The sequence below is a fragment of the Aspergillus glaucus genome, assembly GCF_001890805.1.
Source record: "Aspergillus glaucus CBS 516.65 unplaced genomic scaffold ASPGLscaffold_29, whole genome shotgun sequence".
Classification (NCBI taxonomy): domain Eukaryota; kingdom Fungi; phylum Ascomycota; class Eurotiomycetes; order Eurotiales; family Aspergillaceae; genus Aspergillus; species Aspergillus glaucus.
This window is the reverse complement of record NW_019170481.1, coordinates 123,907-150,132: the sequence shown is the minus strand read 5'-3', so window position 1 is coordinate 150,132 and position 26,226 is coordinate 123,907. Positions and strand designations below refer to the sequence as shown.

At 49.7% G+C, this 26,226-nt stretch overlaps 11 protein-coding genes across 11 annotated transcripts; 5 read left to right on the top strand and 6 right to left on the bottom strand.

Annotated features, from left to right (window-relative positions):
• The first annotated feature begins 551 nt into the window (after positions 1-551).
• Positions 552-1,307, top strand: ASPGLDRAFT_52438 (H/ACA ribonucleoprotein complex subunit NOP10). Its single transcript, XM_022547756.1, has 5 exons — positions 552-606; positions 667-679; positions 766-878; positions 953-1,005; positions 1,062-1,307. Exons 2-5 carry the CDS (start codon positions 668-670, stop codon positions 1,082-1,084), a joined length of 201 nt encoding a protein of 66 aa, XP_022396333.1. The 5' UTR covers positions 552-606; position 667; the 3' UTR covers positions 1,085-1,307.
• On the bottom strand, positions 1,274-3,002 carry ASPGLDRAFT_52437 (phosphotransferase family protein). Its single transcript, XM_022547755.1, has one exon. The coding sequence runs from the start codon at positions 2,925-2,927 to the stop codon at positions 1,527-1,529; it is 1,401 nt and encodes a 466-aa protein (XP_022396332.1). The 5' UTR covers positions 2,928-3,002; the 3' UTR covers positions 1,274-1,526.
• Positions 3,003-3,193: 191 nt separating this feature from the next.
• On the bottom strand, positions 3,194-4,805 carry ASPGLDRAFT_52436 (rRNA-binding endoribonuclease). The gene is made up of 2 exons (XM_022547754.1): positions 4,008-4,805; positions 3,194-3,951 (listed from the first exon to the last, which is right to left on the bottom strand). Exons 1-2 carry the CDS (start codon positions 4,749-4,751, stop codon positions 3,436-3,438), a joined length of 1,260 nt encoding a protein of 419 aa, XP_022396331.1. The 5' UTR covers positions 4,752-4,805; the 3' UTR covers positions 3,194-3,435.
• Positions 4,806-5,091: 286 nt separating this feature from the next.
• Positions 5,092-7,755, bottom strand: ASPGLDRAFT_85697 (uncharacterized protein). Its single transcript, XM_022550346.1, has 8 exons — positions 7,611-7,755; positions 7,488-7,538; positions 7,298-7,436; positions 7,003-7,240; positions 6,717-6,941; positions 6,140-6,659; positions 5,567-6,070; positions 5,092-5,515 (listed from the first exon to the last, which is right to left on the bottom strand). Exons 1-8 carry the CDS (start codon positions 7,642-7,644, stop codon positions 5,235-5,237), a joined length of 1,992 nt encoding a protein of 663 aa, XP_022396330.1. The 5' UTR covers positions 7,645-7,755; the 3' UTR covers positions 5,092-5,234.
• Positions 7,756-9,274: 1,519 nt separating this feature from the next.
• Positions 9,275-10,903, top strand: ASPGLDRAFT_52432 (putative integral membrane protein). Its single transcript, XM_022547753.1, has 4 exons — positions 9,275-9,676; positions 9,731-10,209; positions 10,276-10,343; positions 10,405-10,903. Exons 1-4 carry the CDS (start codon positions 9,512-9,514, stop codon positions 10,782-10,784), a joined length of 1,092 nt encoding a protein of 363 aa, XP_022396329.1. The 5' UTR covers positions 9,275-9,511; the 3' UTR covers positions 10,785-10,903.
• Positions 10,904-10,999: 96 nt separating this feature from the next.
• ASPGLDRAFT_69974 (uncharacterized protein) lies at positions 11,000-14,793 on the bottom strand (the record flags this gene model as incomplete). Its single annotated transcript, XM_022549422.1, has 5 exons — positions 11,000-12,475; positions 12,979-13,566; positions 13,616-14,257; positions 14,308-14,360; positions 14,727-14,793. The coding sequence occupies 5 exons, from the start codon at positions 14,791-14,793 to the stop codon at positions 11,000-11,002; spliced, it is 2,826 nt and encodes a 941-aa protein (XP_022396328.1).
• Positions 14,794-15,237: 444 nt separating this feature from the next.
• Positions 15,238-17,043, top strand: ASPGLDRAFT_158664 (zinc-dependent alcohol dehydrogenase). The gene is made up of 5 exons (XM_022542420.1): positions 15,238-15,536; positions 15,587-15,682; positions 15,732-15,959; positions 16,018-16,595; positions 16,651-17,043. The coding sequence occupies exons 1-5, from the start codon at positions 15,371-15,373 to the stop codon at positions 16,927-16,929; spliced, it is 1,347 nt and encodes a 448-aa protein (XP_022396327.1). The 5' UTR covers positions 15,238-15,370; the 3' UTR covers positions 16,930-17,043.
• Positions 17,044-17,846: 803 nt separating this feature from the next.
• Positions 17,847-18,296, top strand: ASPGLDRAFT_949795 (uncharacterized protein). Its single transcript, XM_022550567.1, has one exon. The coding sequence runs from the start codon at positions 17,895-17,897 to the stop codon at positions 18,147-18,149; it is 255 nt and encodes an 84-aa protein (XP_022396326.1). The 5' UTR covers positions 17,847-17,894; the 3' UTR covers positions 18,150-18,296.
• Positions 18,297-19,173: 877 nt separating this feature from the next.
• hapX (bZIP transcription factor HapX) lies at positions 19,174-21,295 on the bottom strand. Its single transcript, XM_022542419.1, has 2 exons — positions 21,099-21,295; positions 19,174-21,011 (listed from the first exon to the last, which is right to left on the bottom strand). Exon 2 carries the CDS (start codon positions 20,964-20,966, stop codon positions 19,509-19,511), a length of 1,458 nt encoding a protein of 485 aa, XP_022396325.1. The 5' UTR covers positions 20,967-21,011; positions 21,099-21,295; the 3' UTR covers positions 19,174-19,508.
• A 2,312-nt stretch (positions 21,296-23,607) lies between these two features.
• Positions 23,608-25,243, bottom strand: ASPGLDRAFT_69971 (mitofusin complex protein UGO1; the record flags this gene model as incomplete). The annotated part of the gene is made up of 2 exons (XM_022549421.1): positions 23,608-24,756; positions 24,845-25,243. 2 exons carry the CDS (start codon positions 25,241-25,243, stop codon positions 23,608-23,610), a joined length of 1,548 nt encoding a protein of 515 aa, XP_022396324.1.
• A 217-nt stretch (positions 25,244-25,460) lies between these two features.
• On the top strand, positions 25,461-26,157 carry ASPGLDRAFT_29674 (ferredoxin family 2Fe-2S iron-sulfur cluster binding protein; the record flags this gene model as incomplete). Its single annotated transcript, XM_022543876.1, has 3 exons — positions 25,461-25,693; positions 25,745-25,851; positions 25,916-26,157. 3 exons carry the CDS (start codon positions 25,461-25,463, stop codon positions 26,155-26,157), a joined length of 582 nt encoding a protein of 193 aa, XP_022396323.1.
• Positions 26,158-26,226: the final 69 nt, after the last annotated feature.

Genomic DNA, 26,226 nt, shown 5'->3' with positions numbered 1-26,226 from the left:
ACAGAAGGTAACGAGTCAGCAAGACCCTTTTCCCCCCCCCCCCCGTCTATACCACGTGCTATGCGAATGTGCTCCTCAGATACCGTTGTAGTCAAATACAAGCAATCATCGACAATGGCTAGAAATCAAAGTGCCATTGCCTAAGCATAGGTATAGTCATCATCACAGGAGACAGACACATGTGGTGTTGTTCTCTGGGGATAAATCCAAGCAACTTCATGCTTACCAGAGGCGACGACAGAATGAGAGAACTGAGTCTCAAATACAATTGCTGTATGGTTAGTATGCAGTTCGCATCAGGACTATTTTGAAAGCGAGCGCTGAATTCCCATCATTGACTCCCGTGGTCCAATTTCTTCATGACATTTTCTTGTGGGAAGAAGTTCGTTGTGGAAGAAAAAATTGTAGAAAACTCCGAAGCTGAAGAAGGAAAAGTCGGCTCTGACTCACGTGAGTACGCCCTAGTTCGAATTAGGAAGCGGTAAGTCACATGACAATTTGTTCCTCGGAGCCGCCCGAGCTGGCCGCAAAAAATTCCTCCGCTGGAGTTCGCAGTGCAGACAGGTCTTTTTGTTCAAGTCTTAATATCCCTAAAACATACTTCAAGTGAGCTTACTCTTAATCTTATTACCGTGAAAGGATCTTTACTAATTGGTTTATTCGCAGAATGCATCTTATGGTACGTGATCCAATGCGACGAAGATGAAGCGAATCCCACCGCAAAAAATCCACACAACGACGAAACCAAGCTAATACGACAAACAGTACACTTTGGACAACGAGGGCAAGCGGGTATACACCCTCAAGAAGGTCCTGAACGGCGAGGTCACCAAGTCTGCCCACCCGGCTCGTTTCTCCCCCGACGACAAGTACTCGAGGTATGTTCGATTTGGAGACTACAAGGGAATAGTATTGCAATTAGGAATAATGTCTAATCTTGGTTTCTGTACAGACACCGTGTCACCCTCAAGAAGAGATATGGTCTGCTCTTGACCCAGCAGCCTGGTACGGCACCCTCGTCCACAATCTTGACGCATCTCGGATACTAATACGTTAAACAGAGAAGGAAGCTTCCCAGCTGTAAATGGCGAGCTTTGCAGGCGTCTCCAGTGATTTGGGTATACAAAAGGGGGTTTGAAGATTCATATCTGGCGCATGGTGTTATGTCTGGTTTCTAGCTGTTGAAAAGCTTGTTTGGATTCCTCTATTTCCGACTTTGGGATATATCGCGTGCAGAGATAGAGATACCTGGCATGGTCATCATTTCAATATCCTAACGATTCGTTCCTATGAATGTTCTATGCCCGTAGATACTACATGGTGTACAACTCCGCTGCCGACATGACCATGCGCCCCTTACCAACAGAGAGACAACAAGAAGGCGTCCTAAGGCCCATGACTGGCTAACTCTCTTTCTCAGGCAAGATGCATGAGGGAGAAAATCCCAAACAACTGAGGTTTGCAATACGGTTGCGATAACTTGGGCTCGCTCTCGAGTATCAGAATGAACAGGAAAAGGACAACATTCAATGAGTGCTGTGAGTGGTCTTATATCGGGCGTGATGGTAATCAAACGCACCCCATAACCCTTCCTTCGACAGAAGGATATTAAAGCCCCTATGAAGCGTCTCCATCACCATGTCATCCACCTTGCTCTCGGCGAACATATCGGCTAGCTCCGTGTAATCCAGCTGCTGACCTCGTCCCGCAGCAGCCCATATTTCGTGCATCATTTTGTGCAGAACTGGATCTCGGCACTGCGGAGCATCCACCGCAATGGCTAGGTTTTCCGTAATAAGAGACATTCGGCAGAAGTTGGCTTCAGATCCTCTTCTCTCCATACGATGCTTCGCCATTATGCCATCATAGATGCCACGGTAGTAGGCGAGCGATTTGGGCGAATCTTCCCACGCACCTTCTGGTTCCACTCCATGTTCCATAGACTCCTGATATCCGTACATAGCCGGGTCCCAGTCGCGCGTGAGCCACCCGGGATAACTCTCGTTACCAAGGGTACGGGGCACAGCAGCGACCTCATCCCAATCGATGACACCTCGGAGCTCGCCCTCTTCAGATACGATGAAGTTCTGGATGTCAGTCTCTGGATGTGCAAGGACGAAGGGGTCCATTTCACTGGGCTCAGGCTCAGGGATCCAGCTGATCAGCTGGCGCAAGAGCATCGCGAGACCCTTGGAGACCTGGTTCTGTTCGGGGTGCTTGTCGAGCATGAGGGTGTATTGTGCTTTGGGGTCGCTGGATGGCGCACACTCGATGTATATGAGGTCATCGTCTGGGTCGTTATGGACGAACCATCGGTCTAGCATAGCTTTGTGGTCAACTTGTCGCATAGGCCCGATATCAGATGGGTTGCCATCGCTGTCAAGGAGAAGACGGCCACCGGCTCGAAATGAGAACCTGTCCAGCTGCATCATTGCCGAGGCGGTGCTTTCGAGGGCGCGAATTCGGCGTAAACGGGTGGTTCCGAGGCTGGCGCCGTTCAGACGGTGTCCAAACCAGACATCATGCAGAGGGACTCCGGAAATAAAAGCCATAATAATGTAAGGGCATCGGAGAGTGTTTTGCGTGGTCGAGGAGAAGTCCAAAACATCAGGTAGAGGGATGGTGGTCTCGCGCTTCAAGAGGCGCATTGTGTTCGTCTCAGAGGTCAGGGCTGAGGCAGACATCTCATCCCATTTGCTTGCCGTGCCGTTAATGGGGATTTTCACGACCAAGCGCAGGCTGATATCATCAAAGGTCAACGGGAAGAGTACGTGGTAAGATCCATACAGAGGCTCGCCGACTGAGAGTTTCGCATTAACGGTTTGATATAGTGGTTGGAGGCGCTGTAGAATGGTGCTCGCAAGCAGGGGGCAACTACTCTTTGTCAAGCGTCGAGAGAACCGCAGAGAATAACTCTGCGTTTTCATCATCCTCAGCAGAGTGCGAAGGTGACTGTTCAATATGCTGCTGTTCGGCCATTTTGGTTTGTAGAGCAGGGCGAGCCAGGAGAAGGGTATCTCATGCGCCGGACGACATATTCAGATGTTGAGCACATGACTGTTTAAGCGCCGGGTGGAATACCCCGGTTGATTGGATTTCAAAGATGCTTTGGTGGCTGCTTACCCCGGAGTACAATTGATGGCCTCATCCCCTCCATGACACGCAGGGTAAAGGCTGTCCACGAGAAAGAGGATCGTATACAAAACATTGATTTGATTCATCATGTACGTAAATTGATATTTATCTAGTTCAATGTTGATTGAGCTATTTGCGTTTGAAAACCATCCATCCATTGCGCTGTACACCTACTTGGTTTGCAGTTTTATATCCCTGAAAACCGAAGAACAACGGGAGAAGAGTAAACTTTTTTTGACCCAAACTCCGATCCAAATTCATGCAACATAGAGACATATACAAAAGAAAAGAGAGAATGCGTTACCGCTTCCTCGAGTTGATATTCCGGCCAGCGCCCACCTTGAGACGGCCACCCTGCTTGTTTCGCTCGCCCGTCAGAATACCAGGCAGATAGTCCTCGTCCATGAGGTCCCGCTCCTTTCGTTGTCTACGAGCCTGTTCGGCCGAGGCTCGCATATACTCCTTCTGGTCTTCAGCGAGAACAAGCTCGGTTCCCCATCCGCCTTTGCCACCGCCGCCTTTCCATTTCCCGTTGGAGCTACCGGCGACGGGCTTGGGGATGCTGTAGCGGTTGCCGCGGGTGTTCCATGTCATGTTCTTCTTGAGGTGCATTGTAAACTGGCCGTTGGAGTTTGTGGTGCAGGAGACACGCGTGAGTGTGTCCTTTCCGCAGCGCGGGCAGAATTGCTTGTTCATGTCTTTGGTGGTGAGGAAGCAGCCGTGGCAGCGCTTGATAAAGGACTTGAGGTGGCGGATTCTCTGAAGGGTGGTGGTTGAGAGCAGGTTCAGGTTCATTGTAAGAAGAACGTTTTGGCACTGTGTCATGTTAGTTTCTAGTTCAGTATGGATGATCACGGTTTGGATGAACATACCGCAAAGTCAGTGGTCATGGTTGCGACCTGCATAACCTTCGGCTCAGGTGCCGTAGAAGTTCCAGCCGACTCATCACGAATCTGTCGCTTCTTTAAGTTCGAGGGAGTAATCCAATCTCCTCCGTCCGACTCCTCGCCATCTTGAGCGTCTGGATCCTCCGCTTCAGGTTCCTCTGCGGTTTCTGTTGTCGCAGGAGTCGACTCTTGCTCCGGCTGTGCTGTTTCATTCTCCAAAGTTGTCGCCTTCAAGCCCTCAGCAACGGCGTCAACCTCCGCGTTCTCAGGCTTGTCCTCAATTTTCTGGTCTTCTCCTTCCTTTCCATCCTTCTTCTCCTCCTCCTTCACCGGAGGCTTCCCGTTAACCTGCTTCTGCCCCGGCGTACTACGTAACCGCCAATCGCCACCATTCCTCTCACACTCAAGCTCGTACGCAAGCGCCAACACTTCGATATCGGTTTTACTCAAAACCGAGCGATCACCGGTCTTCCGGGCGAATTCGCTCAGGACAGCCACGCTCTTCGGGTTCGGCGATCGCTGCTTCAGGAACGGGAGGTAGAGGGTTTCAACACGCGCTCTGGCGTCGGGATCGCGGATTTCACGGACGACGGCTGGGGTGGTGATGAGTTCTTCGCACTGTGCGAGGAGGGTGGAAAGCGGCGGGGTATTCTTGAGGATGGGACCCGCATCGAGGACGATGGTGTGGACGGGCTTGGGAGGAGCTGTTGGGTTCGTCGCCTCTGTCATCTTGCTGAGTATGACAGTAGAGAATAAATGATAAAGAGAGGAAAAGCGAATGGGGTTGGAGGCGAAGTGAGTGCAACCTTGGAGGATTTGGATTTCACTTTTTTTCAGTTGGTCTGTGCGTTTATCGTTATCTTATCGCTGATCAGATATACTAACTACATAACTACTTCACGACTAAATAGTTAACTAGTTACAGTATAATCTTATATAACACATAATCGAATACGGATTATATGACTATCCCTGTTGAAACACATCGAGAATAGTGCTCTTGTGGTCTTCTTTATCCCACTACTACCATGAAAGAGGAGAACAGCCTAGTCAACATGAAGTATTGGGTGCGGTTGATTTACAGAGCAGACAACAGATTCAATTTACTAATCTAAACCAGTAACTAGTTAGTTATTAAGAGACTATCTTAGTCCATGAACACACACTATTAAGAGAAATACAGAACAGGAAAAACGACAGGATCGACATCCTTCAGTTGGGCAAGAAGCTCAAGTCGTGATCAGGAAGCTTGTGGGCACCCTGGAGAGAAACATCCGGATAGGGATTAGTCGCAGTCCCCAGAGCCCGAGACACCTCAAGCGATGGAATGCTGGCGTATCTTGGGAGGTCTTCCTCATCCTCGTCGTCACTGTCTTCGGCATGTTTACTGGCAGTGATGAGTTCGACAGTGCGCTCTCGAATCAGATGGCCCAAGTTCTTCTTGGTTGGCCATTTGCCTTCCCTGTTGACTGTATCCATCTCGAAGAACATCGCTTCCACTTTGTCAGCAACGCTCCGTATCGTCCTCATGGCGTGGGACTTACCATATGTTCTAAGTCGGATATCCCATCTGACTCCGTGAAGGTGCTGGGCGTAGTTTTCGACCAACGCCCACTGCCGGTAATCGATTCCCTTTTCCTCGGCCTTTGCCACATACTGAGGGTCGCGATGCTTCTCTGGTGCGGGACCAGCGAGCTCGTTGAAGTAGTAATCCCGCGGTTGTTCTAGAGGATCCTGTTCTCCCCACTCGTTCAATCCTCTCGTCACGTCAATGCCCGAGTCCCAACGTGGCACCTTTGACTTTGATGTCTCTGTCCACGGATCCGGGTTGGCGAAACTTGAGGCGGTCCTCGTACCCGGAAGAGCCTGTGTCTGCTTGTAATCCGCCACGTAGGTGGGAACGTCTTCATAGTTGAAGAGCGAATTGGGACCGTCCCGTCTGAGCGGGTTCCACACCCTCTTGGGGCGATTGACTGGCAGGTGCTCAGCGTTGACGCCCAGTCGGTGACGCTGGGTATCAGGGTAGGCAAATATACGGGCTTGGAGCACTGCTCATCATCCATAAGTCAGGTTATGGATCATCAGGAGACGAACGGGGGGGAGGGGAAGTCACGCACTTGGATCCGGGGTAATATCCCATCCTGGAACGATGTTGGCCGCACAGAATGCCGCCTGCTCAACCTCCGCGAATTGGTTGCGCGGGATGCGATTGAGCCTTAGCCTGCCAAATTCGATCGTTTTGATGATATCGTTTTGGTCTTTGGGGAAGACTTTGCTGGCGTCCAAGATGTTGACTTTGACTTTCTCCACATCCTCTGGTTGGATGATTTGGGCCACCACCTTCCACTCTGGCCAAACCAACTTCTCGATGTTTTGTTCATTTTCCTGGATCTTCTCCCACAGTTTCTTTTGTTCATCCTTTGAAAGGTTGCCTTTCTGAAGCTGTTCGGTTAGCTTGTGTATCTCCGACTTATATCCAGCTTCCTTGTCGGTGTTCTTTGAGATTTGTTTATACAATCTGCGGATGTGATAATCCGAGTCCACACCAGCCTGGGCAGCAGCCTCGGCGTTGGTGAATGGAGTGTGGATCTCGTGAGCGGGCACCAAAGTGATTCGGACATAGGAATAGTTGTCCGCCTGGTGGAGAGTATGTCAGTCGAAGTCAGATAGCCAGCGGTTGATTCAGTCACATACGTCCTTGACAAACGTGTATGTGTTCAGGCTCCCAATGGTGATATCATTGAATCTTCTTGGGGTTCCGTCATCACTGTGAAGTCTGATCGAGGAATTGAGCGCCTCGCGGTTTTTCGTAACGAAATCGAAGTGCATGTTGGGATCTGCCATGCCAGTGGCAGGGCACTTTTTGGTCGCATGGTTGTTGGAGATGATCTTCCCAACATCCCAGATGGAAAAGACGCCCTGATATCATCAATCAATCGACTTATCTCTAACAAAATTGTCACTTGTTCATTTCACATACAGGCCAGAAGAAGACCCAATCCAGGTTTCCTTCTTCCGTGTAAAGCTTGAACGCAAATCCTCTGGTATCACGAACCGTGTCCGCCGAGCCTCGGAATGCAGACGTGGTGGACAAACGAGAGAACAATGGAGTTTTCTTGCCCTTCGCAGAGAGGAAGTCGGCGCAGGTATACTTCTGGATTTCATCGCTCGTCACAGTGAATTCTCCATAAGCGCCGCATCCTTTGGCGTGACCGAATCTGATTCATTTGAGCCTCTGCTTCTATTGGGTAGAGTCCGGGTAGAGTCAAGCTTACCTTTCAGGGATACGCTCACGGCTGAGATGGGCTATCTGGTCCATATTGTAGGTGTCCTGCAGGAGCTGCGACATCTTGTAGGTGTTTCCATTTTTCTGTTGGACCTTCTCCGAGTTGTAAGGGTTGTCGATCGGACATCCTAAGGAAATCATCAGTATGGTAGAGTTAGAACATTCCAGGCTTAACGAACCATTTGGCAAGGTAAATGCCGACTTATGATACTCAGAATGTGCTGGGACGTCTAGTAACACTTAGTATAGGAAATCCAAAAAAAAAAAAAAAAAAAAAAAGAACATCGTCTCTATGGGTATACCTGGCTGCCGGTCATGGGTGTTGATTGTCGCCATTTTGGACTATCAGATTAAGTTGTTTTCTGAATGTTCAGGTTATAGTAAAGAGCCTTGGATATTGATTCAGTCGAGACTTGTGGCCCTTCTTATAGCTAATAGCTCATTGATGATTAGTTGACCTCTGATGTTGCAATGCAGAGTCATGTCCCAGATGATAATCATCAAGAATGTCACTATTTCCGCAGACAGAATTTGCGCTTTCGATTATCACTCTATTGTTAGATACCAAACAAGAGTGTTCAACTTGCCACTGCGTTAATAGCTTGGAGGGGGTCAACTCAGCCACTTCAATTTGCAATCTACCTTCTGATTCCGGCAGGCATGCTACGTGAACAGTGAGGGATAGGGCAGGCATGTATTCACCGTGCCAATGGGTCAATTCCAGATCACGGAAATGCAATCATAGAGGATTGCCATTCGACCTCAATGTCGACCAGATTGACTTTGGCAGTGTTACCCCCCATGTTTTGTGGATAGCAACGTTATGCAGAGAAAGGAAGTCAATTTACTATGCTACTACTGCATGCGGACAATAATGCCGAAGAATGCTGCTCCCGGCGGGCCGTTCCACATCTTGGTAACGAATAATAGCAGCTGTTCTTTAATGTAAGAGTAATATGTTATTTTGGTAGGTCAAGTTGTTTTTGAAGGCTAATCTGCGGCCATAATCCTCAGTATGACTTCACTAAGTCCGGTAGTAGCAACTCAATCCCCACTACCAATAAGAAGAAGTGAAAATTACGTTAGGATATGACAATGATGCAATTGAATGCATGCTGGACAAGACTTCCTTGCATATCGGTATCTGCACCTCGAGCTCTGACTACCACGACTATTGAGGTTCTACTCCGTACATACCGCTAATCCTACATGATGACTATGATTAAACTCAAGGCCCAGAACTGAGCCTCTCTCTAATATCACCCGTTGCACAGGAAATGGGTGAACCCCCTCTCAATTAGGGCAAGGGATGACACCCCCCGTCCTTGCATCCCTTTCAGGTTGTATGCAGGAGCACTCGGGGAAACAAGGCTATGCACCTCTTTCAAAGGTACACTAACGGCTCTGCAGCAGCAGCATAGTAATATCTGATTGTGATTTGTCGGCTACTTCATCCCTTTTTCAGGACTGTCCTGCACATGCATCCATCCGAATGCGTGGACGTGCATTCTACCACGGTCACGAGTCATGGTGATTATAGAGTAGTACTCTGTATGAGAGCCTCTGGAAATTACCTTCAATCAGTCTGTCGGTGAACATTCTGGCCATGCATACTGCATCATGTCTCGGCGTCATACGGTGTGCACGAGGTCTAACTATCGAAAAATAGCTCTATGCATCCCATCTTACAATGACTCTTCATCTTATCCAAGTAGTTCACGGCTCCTTTCCTGCCTTCAACTGACTACTGCCATGGGATGAGACAAGCCAAAACCAGCCCTGGATCAATTGAGAATGTAGTTACTCTTCCCTTGATGTGAACGAAGGCAGCCCTGTCCCAGGGCGACTATCCCATCTTGAGATACTAAAGAGGGGCACAGGTAGGACTGTCAGTTACTCCTCGTTCTTGTCATAGATCCCCTTACTCCGACTCTTCTCCTCAGCTTACTTCCTAGATTTTATCCATTCAACCACCTATATCCGGGGAGACAATCGAGGCAAATGAGACACCCGTCCAGGGCGTCATGCCCTTCACCGATTGGTCCTTGTTACTCTCTCAGCCCTATGGCGACATCCCGTGAGCAAACAGGTATAACTATCCCCGGGATTCTTTAAATCGAGATCCAAGGAATGCACATCCGCTATACAGACCAGCCCTCTCATCGAAACTACAATTATCTGAGGTGAACAGAACTAGAGCAACATGACGAACTCCCACCCATACATGACCCATCGCGGTGCCCAAGCCATGGCCGTCAGCATCATTTTCACAAGCCTGGCAACAAGCTTCGTCCTCGCACGTCTGTACACTCGAATCTGGATAATGAAGCGCACTGAAGCGAATGACTGCATGATTTTGGTTGCTTTGGTACCCCTTCCCATTCATATCCCACATAATATTAAATACTAACTAGAGCGCTAGGTAAACTCATTCATCTTCATGGCCCTCTTCCTCCTCGAATCCCTAAACGGCATGGGCATGCCCATAGCCCAAATCCCACCCGCAATCCTAACAACCCAAATGAAAGCCTTCTGGGCCACAATCCCCTTCTACAACGCGGCCGTCCTCACCGCAAAAGCCACAATCCTAATGCAATACCACCGCGTCTTCCCAACGTGCCGTATGCGCCATATCTCCTGGACTATGATTGCGCTTCTCGCCACATACGGGACGTGGTGCGTGCTGAGCGCGTTTTTGAATTGTATTCCCGTGGCCAAGTTCTGGGAGCCGACGATTGAGGGGTTTTGTTTGAGTCAGAAGGGGTTGTGGTTTTCGAATGCGGGGATGCATATTGCTACTGATCTTGCGATACTGGTTATTCCGGTGCCGGCGTTGGTGGCGTTGGAGTTGCCGAGGAGGCAGAAGGGGGCGCTTATTGCGATTTTTGCGTTGGGAGGATTGTATGTTGCCCGAAATTTCTATGGTCCCATCTAATGCCTAAAGGTGGGTCAAGCTAACAAGCACAGTGTCTGCGTAACAAGCATCTGCCGCCTCGTCGCACTCAAGACAATCGCCGACTCCTCAGATCCAACCTGTAAGCTCTGCCTTCATCCCCAAAGGTCCCCAAAAAAAGCCCTAACTAACAACGGCAAAAGACGACAACGTCGCCGCGGCCTCCTGGTCCGCCGTCGAATGCAACGTCGGCATTATCTGCGCCTGTCTTCCTACCCTTCGTCCATTGATCTCTCGTATGATGCCTCGTTTGCTCTCGACACTCAGTGGCACTGATACTGCTCGGTTGTCTTGTGGACAGGCCCCGACACACGATGCGGAGTATGGGAATGGAGGAGATGGGGCTGCTCAAGAGGCGGAGAAGGTGCTTGCGATGGTTCGGGGGCATACGCCTGAGAGTGGAAACGGGGTTGATATCGAGAGGTATATGTCGGTACAGGATCATAAGGAGGCTCTTGTGAAGTCCGAGGCGACCATAGGGTCTTTGTCGTCGTCGTCTTCTTCCTCTTCCCCGAGGAAGTAAGGTTGGACATTGCCATGATTATGACTTTTCACGTTTTGGCTTTCATTTTCGTGTATTATTTCGGTTTTGTGCTATTGACGATGTATGATCATGTATAATTAATCAACCTTGAATTCAGAACCTATAAAGTATTTGTGATAATCTAATAATAAACAAACGGAATGATCAAATCCATTCAACCAGTGCAATCATAACTCATACCTTGCCGATAATGCTCAAAAGTCAGCAAACTCCTTGTCAACCTCCTCATAATGGTCAAAGAATCCCTTGAAAAGCTTCACTCCCAGACCAGGGTCCAGGCTTCCGGTCGTCGCACGGATGCTGTGCATGCTCAACTGCGGAATACCCGCATCGATGGATCTCATTCCAATGCGTGCGCTAGTCATAGGTCCAATGGTACCGCCACTTCGCGAGTCGTTACGGATCTGGAACAGCTGCAAGGTCGAACCAGAGCGCTCGGCGACACGGCTCAACAAAGCATGGCTGACACTGTCCGTGGTCATGTGGCCGTTGGAGTCGGTAGAGACAGCCACGCCGACATTCAAGCGAGGAGCGTGGTTCTCCAGGTAGACTCCGAGAAAGTTCGGGTTTACAGCATGACAGACATCCGAAGAAACAAGGAAACTATTCGCAACGGTCTGGGCCAGTACGTTGGGGCCATAGTTGGTTGCGAATGCCTCCGTAATCCGTTCCATGACACTGCTCAAGAGGTTCGACCTGGCACCCTGGCGCAGCAAGCTACCAATCTCCTCATCATCAAACATGCCAACGATCTTCACAACGCCCGGAGATGCACTGTCGGGGGAAGCAAGGAGGGCCTCTTGGGCGGCATAGCAGCAAAGCTTGTCATCGATACGACCAGCAAAGATCAAGTCCTTGTCCAATCCACCAAGCTGAGCATGCTGACTGTCATACAGCTCCAATTCCCAGTTCAAAATATGGTTGGGGTCAACAGCAAGCTCCTTCGAGATAACTGTGGCCAGCTTCGGGGATTGCGAAGCAGCAAAAGTTCCAGCCTTAATTCCACTAGCTGGAGCATCCTTCTGCTCTTCGAAAAGGTCGGAGTTATCAATTCCAATAATGGGGACCATCTGCGTCTCCTTGTTGAAGGGTTCCTGCGAAGGAGCCCCAAAATGCTCCGCCAGCGTCGGAATGCGGGCAATCGGCCAACCAAGCTTAACCAGCTTACTCTCCACCTTGCCCGTCTTCTTGTCACGCACCAACACCCGGCCACCAATCGACAGATCGCGATCCCACCAGGTCTTTCCGAGACCGCCAGCATACGGAGCCACAGCCAACTGCTGGTAACCAGCCTTGTTGGGTAGCTTGGAAACAGGCTTCAATTTGGCTGTAAGAGCGTCCACGTGACCAGCCACGATGGCATGGCCATTTCCACTCTGGTATTCGCTACCAACAGCGAATGCAATGAGAGAGCTGCTGTTACGTGTGACATAGTATTTTCCTCCACGCTTCAGCCTGCCTGTCCAGACATCGCGCTCGGGGAGTTGTTCGTAGCCGTGTTGCTCGAGTTGTTTGGCGAAGGCGTTGACGGCATGGAATATGGTTGGGTTGTCAGCCATGAAGTCGCAGTACGGCTGGGAGAAGTCCTCTGGCTTGATGGTGCCATTGTCGGCGGTTGAAGGAGCGGCTGAGCGGTAAGCCATGTTGGAGTGTTGAGGGATAGCAAAGGTCTTTCTGGCCATTATGAGAGAGGGATTCTAGGGGTTATGCGATGGGATAAATAGGAAGAAGTTAGAGAAGAAGGAATGAGAGAAGCAAAGAGGACAACGAGAGCAGGAAAGAGCGAGATAGAGAGAGGAGTCACCTGACGGGGCTGGGGAAGCTGAACTCCCGATCGGGTTAGCGCGTCGCATAGATAAACAGGAACTGGTTCGGCAGTATGTATGGTCGCCTCACTCCAGGTACGGTACGAGTAAGAGTGCATTCTGCATACATAGTCACTTTGTCTACGCTATGAGACAGCTCATTCATTGAATCGGTGTGTATTGTGTATTTGTATTGTTGCTGACCGATGGAATGAAGCCGAGAATGCCATTTCGGCGATCAACGAGTCAACGACGTCATTGCATACTCCACTGAACAACAGTCAGCCACGAAGACGAGGATATATATACATATACACAGTATAAGAAGGCCATGCTCAGGTTGTATCGGTTCCATTACTTGAACCAACGACCGCATTCCAGTTGATTTTCCCGTCGACACATTGTTCCGTGATAGCAGGACCGGTCGTCGCGGCGATCTCGTGTCCACCCCGCATGATAGCCACCTTCACGGGCCCTGTCTGTCCATTGAAAGGGACTGAAAAATGATTGATGCCGGCCGTGCATGCACGAAGCACGGTCGGCGCATGATCTCCGATCTGGACCTGAACAACACTCGGGGCGGTCACCAGCACAGTGACAAAGACGCGGTCCTGCGAGACCTGTCCTGGATTCAGCTCCTTCTGGCCCATGGCTGGATTGTTGCCAGTTGTGCCGCTGTGGCTGCCAGAAGTGCTCGGGTTTCTCCGATACCAGTAACTGATCTTCTCTCCGTAAGAGGCAGGGTATTTGGGGTTGTGCACATTGGTACCGGCCATTCGATGCGTGGTCGTGTTAGTTCCATTCCGTGTCTTGTAGGCATCGATATAGTGCGGTAGTAACTCCCTCCACGCATCATGAGAGTGGTTGGAAACATAATTTGCTGCACCTTCGGGAATGCCAGGTTCATAAATCGGCCCAATATAGTGTGTTTCCCCGTAATCGTTCCAGCTAATGATCTGCGAAAGTCAGTTCATCCGAGATAAATAATCCGTAAAGGTAACCAACCTGCACAAAAGCAGGCTGCATCTCCATAACCTGCTGCCAGCGATAGTGCCACAAATCATCACCACGCCACAGCCAATTCTTCTGCCACTGAGGAAGATTGGTATAGAACCACGGAGAAACAGGCATCATATAAGGCCTGCCAGCAAGCGCTTTCACCCACGCTTCATCGCTTGTGGTATCCTTATTGTCTGCCCCGACAGGCCAAGCATCCCAGCTAAAGGCGCCATCAACGACGTGGAAAGTGTTGGTAATCCCAGAAGGACCCAGGCTAGTCCATGTGGGAACAAATATGCAACCGGTGGCATTCTTGATGCGCGGCCAGTCGTCGACACTCTGTGTACCTTCAAATGTCGACACCAAGGGTTTCCCCTGGTAGTAGAAATGGGCAGAGCTGCACTTATACTGATTGACTGTATTAATGACCCGATCTACCGGCCAGGGCCCGGCAGTCCCATAATCAAAGGAGAGAAAGAGTGAAAAGTTGCCCAGCTTTTCTGCCGCTGCAAACGCTTTATGGACAACATTGTCCGTGTAGCTATCTTGGGGGCCAACATTCAATGCAAAACCATCTATGTGGGCTTTTTGGGCTTCTATGATGTCGAACTCCCATTGCTCCGGGGTCATCGTTACAGCATTTCCGACCTGCATTGGTCAGTCCTGTGTTCCGAGTGGGACAAGAGGGATCTACTCACAACGAAATGGGCAAAAACGCTTCGTGGTTCGGATTGAGCCACGACAACTGATGCTGTAAAGAATGTAAGGAGTAAATAATTGAAGATCATAATGAAGGGTAGTAACGGCCAGCGTAGGGAGTATAAAACAGTCTAATAAAGAGCGACAGAACGGAAGACGTCAAGCAAGCTCAACTTTCATGACTAGTCCAAAGGCATGCAAACACAAATAAGCAACAAAGGAAAATATCAAGTCAAAGGAATGGATAAATAAATATCTCCCAAGACTGAGGGAGCGTGGGGGGTCAACAGGGCCAGCTGGAGAGGGGAGCAGACGATGATACAAAAGAAAGTGCTTTATCAACCAAAAACATGCTGACCACGATCCTGCTGGTTTTTATAAAGTTTCCAATTGGTATAGGGGCAGAAATGGCACCCACCTGGAGTGGATTCTTGATGTTTCTCTTTGGCATGGACACGCCGCAGTAGGCGCTTAAGAGGCCGCATTATCGGGACCCTGGCGCGTAAAACATGCAAATGTCAGGAATTTAGGAGGGGTGGTTTGACAGGCGAAAATGTTGTATTCAAACGAGTAGATGAGTGGTTGTGGTGGATTCTGATATGGCGTCTGTCTCATGCCAAGGCGTCAAAAAATTCGCCGTGCGATGCATTGTTGACAGATGCCGACTAGGACGTTTCTGTCCGTGTTAATACACTCCATATGTCGTTGGAAAGCATTCCAGTCATTCTAGAATCATCATTTCCTTTTCTCGAACTTTTCTAAGGACCTCGAGGGAATCAAAGGTTGTTACCAATATGTCGTGGCCTCAGGCATGAACATAACCTTTTTGGCACTACACAATAGCGTCTCATAACCTCAGGATTACTGATACTTTTCATTCATCAAGATTGGCTGTTAAAAGATCTGGTTTAACATCCTGACGTTGCCGACTTCACTGTGATGTCACACGGAAAACAGCCCGTACAATGAATCTTTTTAAATGTCGGGGTATCTCGACTTCATTTCAGACGAATATAGGCACAATTTTCTATTTGAACAAGCAAGCACATTCGAATACAGAAAATGGCAACAACACAAGCTGCGAATGTCGCGGAACGCATTGTCGGCCATGGAGACAATGCGGACATTGCCACCGATATAACCAACTATTCTAAGAACGAAGCCGGGCAAGAGACGGGTGAAAAGATTAAGGCGACGATATGGACTGGAAAGAAGAGCGTGCAAATCGGTACATTAGAAGCGATATTGTCTTCGGGGTTCATAAATTAACACTAGCAGTTGAAATGCCCAAACCCAGGGTTATCGACCAAGACGATGTTATTGTCAAGATAACGGGGAGTACGATCTGTGGAAGTGACCTCCACTTGTATCATGGTATGTATCAATCCCCTCGTACGTGATGTCTCGTACTGACCGGACATAGGTGTCATCCCTCAAATGCAGAGAGGCGACGTCCTGGGCCATGAGTTCTGCGGTGTTGTCGAGAGCGCAGGACCAGGTGTGAAGAACTTCAAAACAGGCGAGCGTGTCGTTGCATCATTTCCCATCGCTTGTGGTAAATGCTTCAATTGCAAGAAGAAGTTGACGTCGCAATGTGACCGGACCAATGCGAATACTATCGAGAATGTGATGTATGGAAAGAGAACATCGGGTACGTGATGAAAAGACCTTCACCATCGACAGCAGAGAATCAAAGCTGATGGTTTCAGGATTATTCGGATACAGCCACTTCACTGGCGGTTTCGCCGGAGGTCAAGCAGAGTATGTCCGCGTGCCACATGCGGACATGAACCTACTCGGACTCCCGGATGATGTCCCTGACGAGAGAGGACTCTACCTATCAGACGTGCTGTCAACATCATGGCACTGTGTCGTCGACACAGGCATCAACAAAGACGATGTCGTCGCCGTCTGGGGCGCAGGACCAATCGGCCAAATGGTCGTTGAATTCAGCTTCTACCATGGCGCCAGCAGAGTAATCCTCGTCGATGGGGGAGACGCATCCTGGAGACTGGATTTGGTCAAGTCCAAGATTCCTCGTGTTGAGCTGCTTGATTTTACGAAATTGCCAAAAGGCGAGTCGGTTACTTCGCAACTCAAAAAGATGGTTGATCATGGGCCAGATGTAGCTTTGGATTGTACTTCTGGCGAATACGCCAAGGGATGGGCTCATTACTTCGAGACTCTCTTGGGAATGGAGACGGATACTTCGGAAATGTTGAACGAGATGATCACTGCTCTACGACCGTTTGGACGGATTGGCGTGACGGGTATTTATGCTGGATATGTGAGTAACCCTATCCTAAGCTTTGTCCGAGAATACCCTGCTAATCATTTACCAGACAAATCACTTCAATATCGGCGCCATAATGCAAACCGGAATCCGATTAATCGGCAACGGCCAAGCCCCAGTCCACCGATACTGGGAGCATTTGCTCGATCTCGTTCGACGCAAGGAAATTGAGCCATTGAAGATGGTGACACACCGGGTACGCCTGGAGGATATGGAAAAACTGTATCAACAGTTTGAGAAACGGGAGAATGGTATCCAGAAGGTTTTCGTGGCGACCAAGTACTCTGCGCCGCCGTGCCCTGGGGCGCCGGCTTTGACTGAGTTGTGAGTGCATTGTTTTTGGTTACGGGGCAAGGATGGCTTGCAGTTTCGATTGCGATGTATGACTATCCAGATGGAAATGTGTACTAGTAGCGTATTTGAATTAATGATAAGTTTTTACACACTATTTGAGCACAGTTTGACCGGCTAGGAAATGAATGCGAATTCTACTGCGCCCCGTAGCGTTTGATTCGAAACACCAATCAGACTTTAGAAATATTCTAAACATCCCACGCATTAATCCAAGTTGGAAATGCGTAGAGAGCGGCCCCGGCAGCAAAAGCAAAGAGACCAATATGGACCAAACGCTCTGCCCAGGTATCTCAGATATCTCAGTGAATAGCATAGTATGCAATGATTGGACTTCATTCAGTCAGTGAATGAATTATCATACTATTGAGCATGTTATTGAGAGATACCACCGTTCTACCCCGAAACTAACTCGCTGTAAGTCGGCTCTTCACAACAATTCTGTACCAAGAGATGTGTCCCGATGCACAAGCGCCTCTCGCTTTATCATCCTGATAGTCAGTTCGAGCCGGATAATGTTTTCAATGTTATTTAACATATGAAGGACCATCGCCTCTATCCATGATCAGTGATAGAGTCTGTCAAATTTAAGCATCCTGTGTCAACAGCCAGCACAACATTTTGGACCAGCGCGACTATAGGTACATGGTATCTTTTTTGGGGGGGAATGTTCCTACCCAATATCACCATGTGCGACAAGCGCGTGACACTCGGCCATACGATACACAGATGAAAAGATCACCTATCTATATAGAGACTCAGTGGCTTGACTAGAGCTCACAGTATCAATCAGAGTCCTCGGGGCCAAGCCACCGCTACTCCCGATACATTATGCCGGTCAGGATTGATAAACCACAGAATGATGTTAAGATTCTCAGAAAGCTACAAGACTCTTGAGCGTGATGTCCGAACAGCTTGCAAAGATATAGCAAAGTTGCTGAAATGCGTGGTCAGCAGCGCGCAGCACTGCTGCCTGGGCACCACATGGTGAGGTGCTGGCCAGTCCTTGAAAACGTGACCTCGGTGGCCATAGGCCTTTTGACTCTTACGTTGTCGTTCGTCATGGACGGCACGCTGTCCTTGGGGCGGACCTGTGCAAACTGTTACTTCAACGGAGGCAGGGTGGATTGTACCTTGCGTAAGGAGAAGGGCCTGTCGAGAGTGAAGCAGGCTAAGACATGTCCGAAGTCGAATTGAAGTTCATGAGAATTCGAGAGATCTAAAGATTGGGCTGGACAGCTCATATGTTCTATGAATTCTGCACGATAGTTGCGGAAAACCCCTAGTACGCGGAAATCGCATCGTAAGACCAACCTCCCCCATTATTCCCGAGATATCTCACAGATTTCCCCACAGACTACACTCCAGCATCTGGAGCTAAAAGTCCCGCCGTTCTCCTCAAATTAAACGGTCAATGACAGTCACCCTGGATCTCAGAACGGACTGATATTACATCGGGATCAGAAGGAAAAGGATCAGCACACCTGGCCTTCATACATCACACGACCTCGTCACAGTTATCAAGATATAGGCAACAGAAGCACTGTCCCCCAGAGATTACAGCCACCCACCCACCTAGAAATCAGTTCACAGCACTGTGCATGGCAGGGCGAACGTTGAGCGAGCGGAAAAGCGATACCCCACCCATTTCCCAGGAAGCGATGGACTGAAATGATTAACGTTGCTTGCGCAACCTGTCAGGGGAGTATGGGTTATAAACCGAGTGGCGGGCGGGCGTGCGTTATGAGGGCATTCCCTGTACAAGAGGTAGCCGGGCTTTTAGCACAGGCTTATATTGAGTATGTTATGGAATGTCTACGTTCGTTGTCTTCGACTAGTGCGTGTGTTGTCAGTGCTTGGGTCCTAATGCTGGGATCCCTAAGCTGTACGGTATCCGAAATAGATGCTGGATAGTATTGTCTATATGGTCTGGTCAATGGTGTATATTACTCAACGGGTTGCTTTGCAATCTGTGTCAATCATCATCAAAACTAGTCTTTCAGCCAACAGCCACAGTGACCACACCTCGTCCGTGGTCAACCCCGTGTCAACTCCCCCAGTACTCTACACAGTTATGAGATGACAGAAGCATCCGAATTTATGCGAAAACATCTTCCAATATTAGAACGAAACATGCTGTATATAAGTCGTCTATAAACGACGTCCATTTGCAGACAGTGCAGACAAATCAACAAGATGAATATTCATAGAATCATAACCTCCCAGTCCAAGGTCTTTCTTTTTTTTTTTTTTTTTTCTTTTCTTTTTTCATATGGTATAAAAGATCCAATGTTATGTTTGTACTTTTGCCCTCCTCAAATCAAACAAACCCAAAACGCCGTTCGTCATCTAATCGTTGGAACGAGTGTTATCCCATTCGCATCCATCAATCCACAACCACGGCCATCACCTCAGACTGTCTATTAAGACAGGCAGCAAACATGTCCCTCTTCCACATGAAAGTAAATATAATAGTACAAATTCAGTGAGAGTCAGGAACGGGTATCACAAAACATAAGGAAATCAAAGAATGAAAGAAAGGAGTCATGTCAAGACTTATTTATCGGCGAATCGTCGGTCAAAGTACCGCAGCACGCCCATTACACTCGCGGCTTCGACTTCCATCGCAGCCCGAGCGTTGGACTTATCTGCCAGTTCCAGATCCCGGGGGTTCGGGAGCATGTGAAGCTTGGGCAGCCAGGAGGAAAGCTCGTCGCTGGCACGCGAGAATTTGGGGTGTCGTGAGAGGGTGGTGAAAGCGTCAGCGCAGGAGAGGGTCAAAGATGGCGAGTCTCTGGGATTCAATGTCGGTTTAGGGGCAGGGGCAGGCTTGCTGCGTGCACCACCACCGCCACCACAGCATCCACCGTCTGCGCCTTTGCCACCGCAGCAGCCACCCCCACCGCGAGGGGCGCTACCACCTGCCCGCGATGCAGCCAGAGTCTTACAGAAGAGCGTGCTACGGGGATCCGCCACACACTGGGCACAGGTACCCGGTCCGTTGGCGCAGGGGTTGGTAGCCTCACTAATAGAAGGCAAGGTCACTTCGGACCGGACATCACCGTCTGATGGCGGTGGGGTGAACTGGGATAAATTTTGGATCGGGGCAAGTCGGTTGTTCTCAAAATTTTCCCGCTGTCGATGCTCGTCCTCCTGGGCGGCCATCTCAGCGCAAATGCAGGGAGTGCCGTCCTGGCAAAACCCACAGGGGTCAACGGGAGATGCAATAGACGGCGAGCTATGATCCTCCGGGGGTGGAGCAGCGGCGAAGCGGGAAGTAAAATCCACCTCCATCTCCTCCGGCTCAGGCTTGATTTCGGGTTCGGAACGACGCTTGTTAGACTCGTGAGTCTCCACGCCAGGCATAGCAAACGCATCTTCGATACACTGACAGTGAGCAGTAGAGCAGCTTCCGCAACCCAAGGGGACTTCCTCTCGAGTAGATTGAGTCGTGTGTACGCGGGTTGATTCAGTATTCTTCCGCTTCTGACCTCGAGGCGGCAGAGGCACCGCGTCCGACTGGGTCGTCGTGTTTCTATCCGCTAACGACGATCGGAACTCCTTCACAAGCGCCTCCTTGGCACTCTTCTCCACAGAAACCTCCTTCTCCAGGGCGTGGCAGCGGTCCCGCCACCAAGCCATCTCGTTCCGGCATTGTTCCACCTCGTGAGACAAGTTCGAGATCTGTTCCTTGAATACATCCACGTGCATATCATGCTCATCTTCGATTTGCTTCATTTGGTCTTCGAGTTCGTTCACTCGAGCCGCGCGTCTCTCGCGGAATGCCCGCTGGGCCGCACGGTTCTGTGCCTTTCGCTTGGTGGGCGGGGTATCGGTGGCAGGCTTCCGACCGGGCTTAGGACGGGGAGGGATGACCCATTCCTTCGATGTGATCGATCCGGGGGTAGCTGGAGCAGGCGAGGCGGGTGCAATTGAAGGTTTGGCGGCCAGGGCGGGTGCCAGGGGAGCAATGGAGGGAGCCGGCGTTCCCGCGGGAGCCAGCGGTGTAGACATTGTGTCCTTTTAATTAAATATGATTCTCTGAATTAATGAGAAGATCTGAGCTCCAGTCAGTGGCCATCTCGAAGAGTAAAATATAGAGCATATAGCATAATGGTGTAATGGTGGTGTGGTGGGAGAGCTGACCGGCGTTCGTCACTTTTGTCGCTTGCGGTCGGAAGAGCGGAAGTGCGCTCATTTGACCCGGTAAGCGAGATGGACGGGTGATGCCAGAGACAAGGCGATGTCTACAACCAAGCTAATGCAGCTTGAAAAATAAAGAATGAAAGAACAGACAGATGGATGAGAACAGGACGAGCGGAGGAAGGAAGAGTAGAAAAGAAACCGAGGAGACCCGGCGAAGGGGGGAAGAAGAAGAAGAAACAAAGTCGGATCAGATTAGATTATCGTGCGGCTCATCACCGATTTCGGAGGTGTGTGGGGGTGCTCGCTTCTGTTGTTGATTGGTTGGAGGGGCAGAGTTATCAATCAATGGGGATTTCTAGGGCTGTCCATGGATCAATCAGTGTTGGCCTGATGGAGCTGTGCTATGTGTACAGAGTACTATGTAGCTGGAGGCCGGGCATTTCTATTGTTACTGTCCTACGGTGAGCATCTATACATAGGACTTATCTTTATGTACTCAAGACGCCTACTGCAATGCTATGTGAATTCTACATGGTCTACGGAAGCAACACCAAAAATGACCAAGCTGACTATCCCTCGCCATCTGATAAATTTTCACGCGCGGTGGCCGCGCCGGAATGGGACCAATGAACCATTCAGCTGGAAAGCATCTCCGCAATGCGCACTCTCTCTGGGCGGATACACGAGGGAATAATTACTCATAGGACCCATTCCGGAGACCTGAGTTACGGGGCCATGAAATTTTATTTCAATGCTTTTTTTGCGGCAGAGCAGCTCCCTGTGTTTCAATTACAAACGCAAGTTCAGCCAAAGTTCACATAGTACAACGCGAGCAACGCAAGGCCGTCCTACATTCCAGTACAAGCACTTTGTCCCCTGTACTTGTTCCCTGTACTCTGTAAAACAGCATGTATTGCATACCCTGCTGGTAAATGCAGCGCAGCATCCCGCAATAAACATGACTAACTCGGCATTGCCTTCCCTCCATCAGATGATCTTATCTGATCCCACCTTTCCCCTTGCGGAAATCCACTTTACCGTTTCGAGTAATCCGAGCCCAGCCAACCACGCGACAACGTCCAACTTTGCTCAGTGTGGAATAGCTTGGTCAAATTTTTATTGGTATGTGCTGCGAGCCGGCGTCTTTAAGTACCATGGAATGTACGCTAGGGCTAGTACTTATGGGGTATGACTACATGCTGCGTCATGGGCAAATGGCAATTGCCGATGAACGGAATTCCCACGGGCGAATCCCGGGCCGACAAGTACAACAAGGTATTTCGACGGGATTTTCAGCTTCAGACCAGAATGTGCTGTAAGAGTCAGTGAGGTATCCCAGGAAATCGTAGAAAGAGTGATCTTACTATGCTATTCTGCGAATAACGGGGCTTCCTTTCTCATCATGGGTTCAAGGTTCCTTTAAAACACATGTATCCCCATCAACGTCAATTGAATATCTCAGACTCTAAGATGGTGCTGCAGTCCAGCTCGACCCGAGAGATTGCATCTCCTTACAGTTTCCAAGCTGGTACATAGATAGGTGAACGCGTGGTCCGGGTTTTTCACATGGACTACCGCTTTTTGCTTTCGCGAATGAAAATATCAGGCTGCAGTAAGACTTTGTAGCAGCTGTGTGCTTTTAGCTGTAATTTCGTTCTGATTAGGACACTGTTTGCAATAGCAAATCTATTCATTCTGTAACGAAAGGGTCGATTGCCTCATGGATGGGTCTGCTCATCGAATTCGGGATTCGATACAGAAGGAAAGAATATTGATTTCAGTCTCGAGAAAGGAGGAAAGTAATACTAAATTCATTCACCAGCTACATGATATTCAATAATTGTATATCATGGTTCCCTTCATTGAAACATATCTACAAAGTAACCCTCGTGAACTCGACCATCCATACTAATATACTTGCTTTTGCTGCCAGCCATTGATCATCACTGTTATGCATTGACATCGTGGGATGTCTCGTATTTACTCAACGATATGGGGTGCAGTAAACTATCCGCAGAGCTTTCCTTGTATGGATGTATGGATGTTGCTTTTTATCAATCACAATACAGAAATGACGCAATGGCAAAATGCAACACAATCAATGCAATGTTGAGCATTAAAATCGTTGTGTTAATATATATATATCGGTACTGTTTCATGAAGGAACAACAGTGAGATCCCCAACTTTAGCTGCAAGAAGTGAATATATCTAGAACCAGGAGGGTGCTTTGACCATCATACCTCCGCAAAAGCGGGGAGATGGGATTATATATATCAAGTCGTCCGGCATGAAACAGCGAGACATCATTTTCATATAACAATGTCGTATTTCATAGAGAGCGAGAGAGAGAGTTTCAAACATAATCACGCTGGCAAAGGTATCATGTACAGGCATGAGATTAGAAAATGAAAAGAAAATAAACGCCATTCACCTAGTCAAAATGATGGAAAACAAATCATGTCAAAGATGCATCACCCCCCCTCCCCGTTTGGGTATCCTCCTGAGTATCTAGAACCGTCCTCCACTAACCATCACCTCCTCATCACCACTACCTCCAGCAGCACCAAGCACACCAGCTCCCCAGATGCCAACAATTCCCCACATGCCGATCCGCCATCCACGGTAGAGACCTTGAATACCCTGGCCCTGCTTCTTCTTCTGCAAGACTGGTTTCTTGAGGAGTTCGTGGGCGCTCTCGTTCTCCGGCGGTGCGGTGGCGCCTTCTTCGTACACGATACCCCAAATTGTACCGATGATGCCGCGGTAGGTTTGCGGGGTGGGAATGATGGTTTCGATTTCTGCAGCTGGATCTGCGGGTGTAGATGGCGAGGCATCTCTCGGGGAGAGTCCCGAGACACGGCGGGTGGCGGGACTCTGTCGGATGCTGGGACATGTGTAGCTTGCGATCTGGGCGCGGCGGAGGACTGTCTCGAGTGGGAAGCGGATGGCCATTTCCAGACCGGAGCCGAGGAAGGTGAACATGCTCCACATGGAGGGGTTGAGGATGGGATCGAGCGAGAGGTATGTTTTCAGGAAGAAGGGTGTCGTGGTGAGGATGAAGTTTGGCAGACTGGAGTGCAGGATGGTGATGGGGACCAAGTGGGCGGGGATGGTTGAGTTGGAGGTGGGAAGGAGTTTGATGGCGCGGAGGAGAGACCGCGGGCCATGCGTGGCCGGGGTGAGGATAAGGAATGTGCGAGCCGTGTCAATCGGGGCCAGGATGAGGGATGAAAGAGATGAGGAGATGAATGACAGCACCAGCGTTGCGATGGGGGATGTCGACGCTAGGATATCAGCTGTCATGGAGGAGGCGATTTCTTCCTCTGGTAGACCGACAATTGCTGAGAGGAGGCTGCGGATGAATGTGTTCAAGGTTGGCAGCAGCAGTGAGTAGATGAATGTAGTATTCGAGGCTTTCCAAAGCGAAGTTGGTCCGCTGGTCGTCCAGAGCTGCGAAATGGTCTCCATCAGTGAGGATGGGTTCTTGAGGGACAAGGCATATCGGGATGATGCAGAAGAGGGAATATAACCACTCCGGTCGGTGATTTCACGGCGACGAGACCGTCCCCTCGAGCGAGAGGCCCCAGGAGACGAGCCTCTGGGTGCTGCGGATGTAAAGTAACTGCTTTCATCGTCGGATGAGTGGTAGTCCTGTTGCTGTCAGTATGAGTCTACCCCGCCACACAATCACAACACCAGCACCAAGTGCTGTGGATGCTAAACATCAAATCTAAGGATAACTCACATCTTCCTCATCTTCTGTAGTCCCGTAGGCACTCTCTCTGCCCCGGGGAACAGACCGTCGTCGACTGCTCTTGGACCCCTCTTCATACGGATCGTGCACCACATACGCCTGCAGGATAGTTTTGGCAACATCAAACGGCTGAGCAGTCAACACGGTCGTGTACCGCCAGAAGGCCCTGTTCAAAGCATCCCGAACCCAGTCCGAAGCTGATGAAGATGAGTCTAGGTACTCTGAATAGTCCAAATCGGGCAGCAGGTCGCGCGCCGAGCTGGAAAACACCTGCGTGGAGGACGAGGGGGCGATGTCGGGGGTGGAAGCGGAGGTGTTGTTGTGCTCCAGGCCGAGAGAGGGAGGAATATAGTAGGGACGTAGGGGATTGATGCCTTCGCGGGAGGCCATTTTGTGTTAATGTAGTAGTATAAGTTAAGTGGGAGATAGGTTATGGTTGGTGGCAGGTGGTGAAGTCCGAAAAACCCGCCGCTATTTCGGGTTTTCCTTTTCTCCCTCTTCCAATAAGATCTGCTGCAATTCGCCGCTCTTGGGTAATTCAATTCCGCTGAAAAGTGCTCAATCTCTCCTCTTCTTTAATTATATACTGTCTCTATATTCTAGCAAAATGTCGCTCTTCCGAGAAGCCTGCCACCAGCTGCGTCATATCCCCAAAACTGCATCCCGCACATATCTATCTCGTCCGGCGCCCCGACAGTCCCTCTGCCTCGCCGATTCGTCCCGTCTGCAATTGTCCAGGAGGAATAATGCTGCTTGGAGGATAGGGTTGAATGCGCGGTCGTTCTCAGTTACAGCCAGAGCGCAGCATGGGCATTTGACACCCCCAAAGCCAGGCGAGGAGTGAGTAGCGTTGGAAATACTACTCCATGGAGCCTATGCTAATCGCGACAGGATCAACATCTCGATTGTCGATAAGGATGGCGACAAGCATGATCTTCAGGTGGCTGAGGGGGACAATCTGCTAGACATCGCGCAGGCCAACGATCTAGAGATGGAAGGTTCGCATCCCGACAATGTGATATAGAGAGGAAAAAGCGACGGGGCTGACATTGTGTATTATAGGCGCCTGCGGTGGCTCCTGCGCCTGCTCGACTTGCCATGTCATTATCGAGGACCCCGATTTGTTCGACAAGATGGAAGAACCCTCCGACGACGAGAACGACATGCTGGATTTGGCATTCGGGTTGACAGAGACCTCGCGCCTGGGGTGTCAGGTTCCGATGAGCAAAGATCTGGACGGAATGGTGGTGCGACTGCCGACGATGACAAGGAATCTGCAGGCCAGCGACTTTGAACAGAAGTGAGATTTACACTGGGTATAGGTTTTCGGACGAGTGCATAAAAGTTGAGATATCATCTACGTCGATTCATGT

Bases quoted from the DNA above. Each gene is read 5' to 3' on its own strand.
- ASPGLDRAFT_52432 (XM_022547753.1), top strand. From the start codon at position 9,512: ATGACGAACTCCCACCCATACATGACCCATCGCGGTGCCCAAGCCATG. The intron at 10,210-10,275 runs GTATGTTGCCCG...TAACAAGCACAG, and splicing joins ATTTTTGCGTTGGGAGGATT to TGTCTGCGTAACAAGCATCT. The intron at 10,344-10,404 runs GTAAGCTCTGCC...CAACGGCAAAAG, and splicing joins CGACTCCTCAGATCCAACCT to ACGACAACGTCGCCGCGGCC.
- hapX (XM_022542419.1), bottom strand. From the start codon at position 20,966: ATGTCTACACCGCTGGCTCCCGCGGGAACGCCGGCTCCCTCCATTGCT.
- ASPGLDRAFT_52438 (XM_022547756.1), top strand. The intron at 879-952 runs GTATGTTCGATT...GTTTCTGTACAG, and splicing joins CCCGACGACAAGTACTCGAG to ACACCGTGTCACCCTCAAGA. The intron at 1,006-1,061 runs GTACGGCACCCT...TACGTTAAACAG, and splicing joins GCTCTTGACCCAGCAGCCTG to AGAAGGAAGCTTCCCAGCTG.
- ASPGLDRAFT_52437 (XM_022547755.1), bottom strand. From the start codon at position 2,927: ATGAAAACGCAGAGTTATTCTCTGCGGTTCTCTCGACGCTTGACAAAG.
- ASPGLDRAFT_158664 (XM_022542420.1), top strand. From the start codon at position 15,371: ATGGCAACAACACAAGCTGCGAATGTCGCGGAACGCATTGTCGGCCAT. The intron at 15,683-15,731 runs GTATGTATCAAT...GACCGGACATAG, and splicing joins TGACCTCCACTTGTATCATG to GTGTCATCCCTCAAATGCAG. The intron at 16,596-16,650 runs GTGAGTAACCCT...ATCATTTACCAG, and splicing joins CGGGTATTTATGCTGGATAT to ACAAATCACTTCAATATCGG.
- ASPGLDRAFT_52436 (XM_022547754.1), bottom strand. From the start codon at position 4,751: ATGACAGAGGCGACGAACCCAACAGCTCCTCCCAAGCCCGTCCACACC. The intron at 3,952-4,007 runs GTATGTTCATCC...AACATGACACAG, and splicing joins CCATGACCACTGACTTTGCG to TGCCAAAACGTTCTTCTTAC.
- ASPGLDRAFT_949795 (XM_022550567.1), top strand. From the start codon at position 17,895: ATGCGTGGTCAGCAGCGCGCAGCACTGCTGCCTGGGCACCACATGGTG.
- ASPGLDRAFT_85697 (XM_022550346.1), bottom strand. From the start codon at position 7,644: ATGGCGACAATCAACACCCATGACCGGCAGCCAG. The intron at 6,660-6,716 runs GTATGTGACTGA...ACTCTCCACCAG, and splicing joins CATACACGTTTGTCAAGGAC to GCGGACAACTATTCCTATGT. The intron at 6,071-6,139 runs GTGCGTGACTTC...GATGATGAGCAG, and splicing joins GGATATTACCCCGGATCCAA to TGCTCCAAGCCCGTATATTT.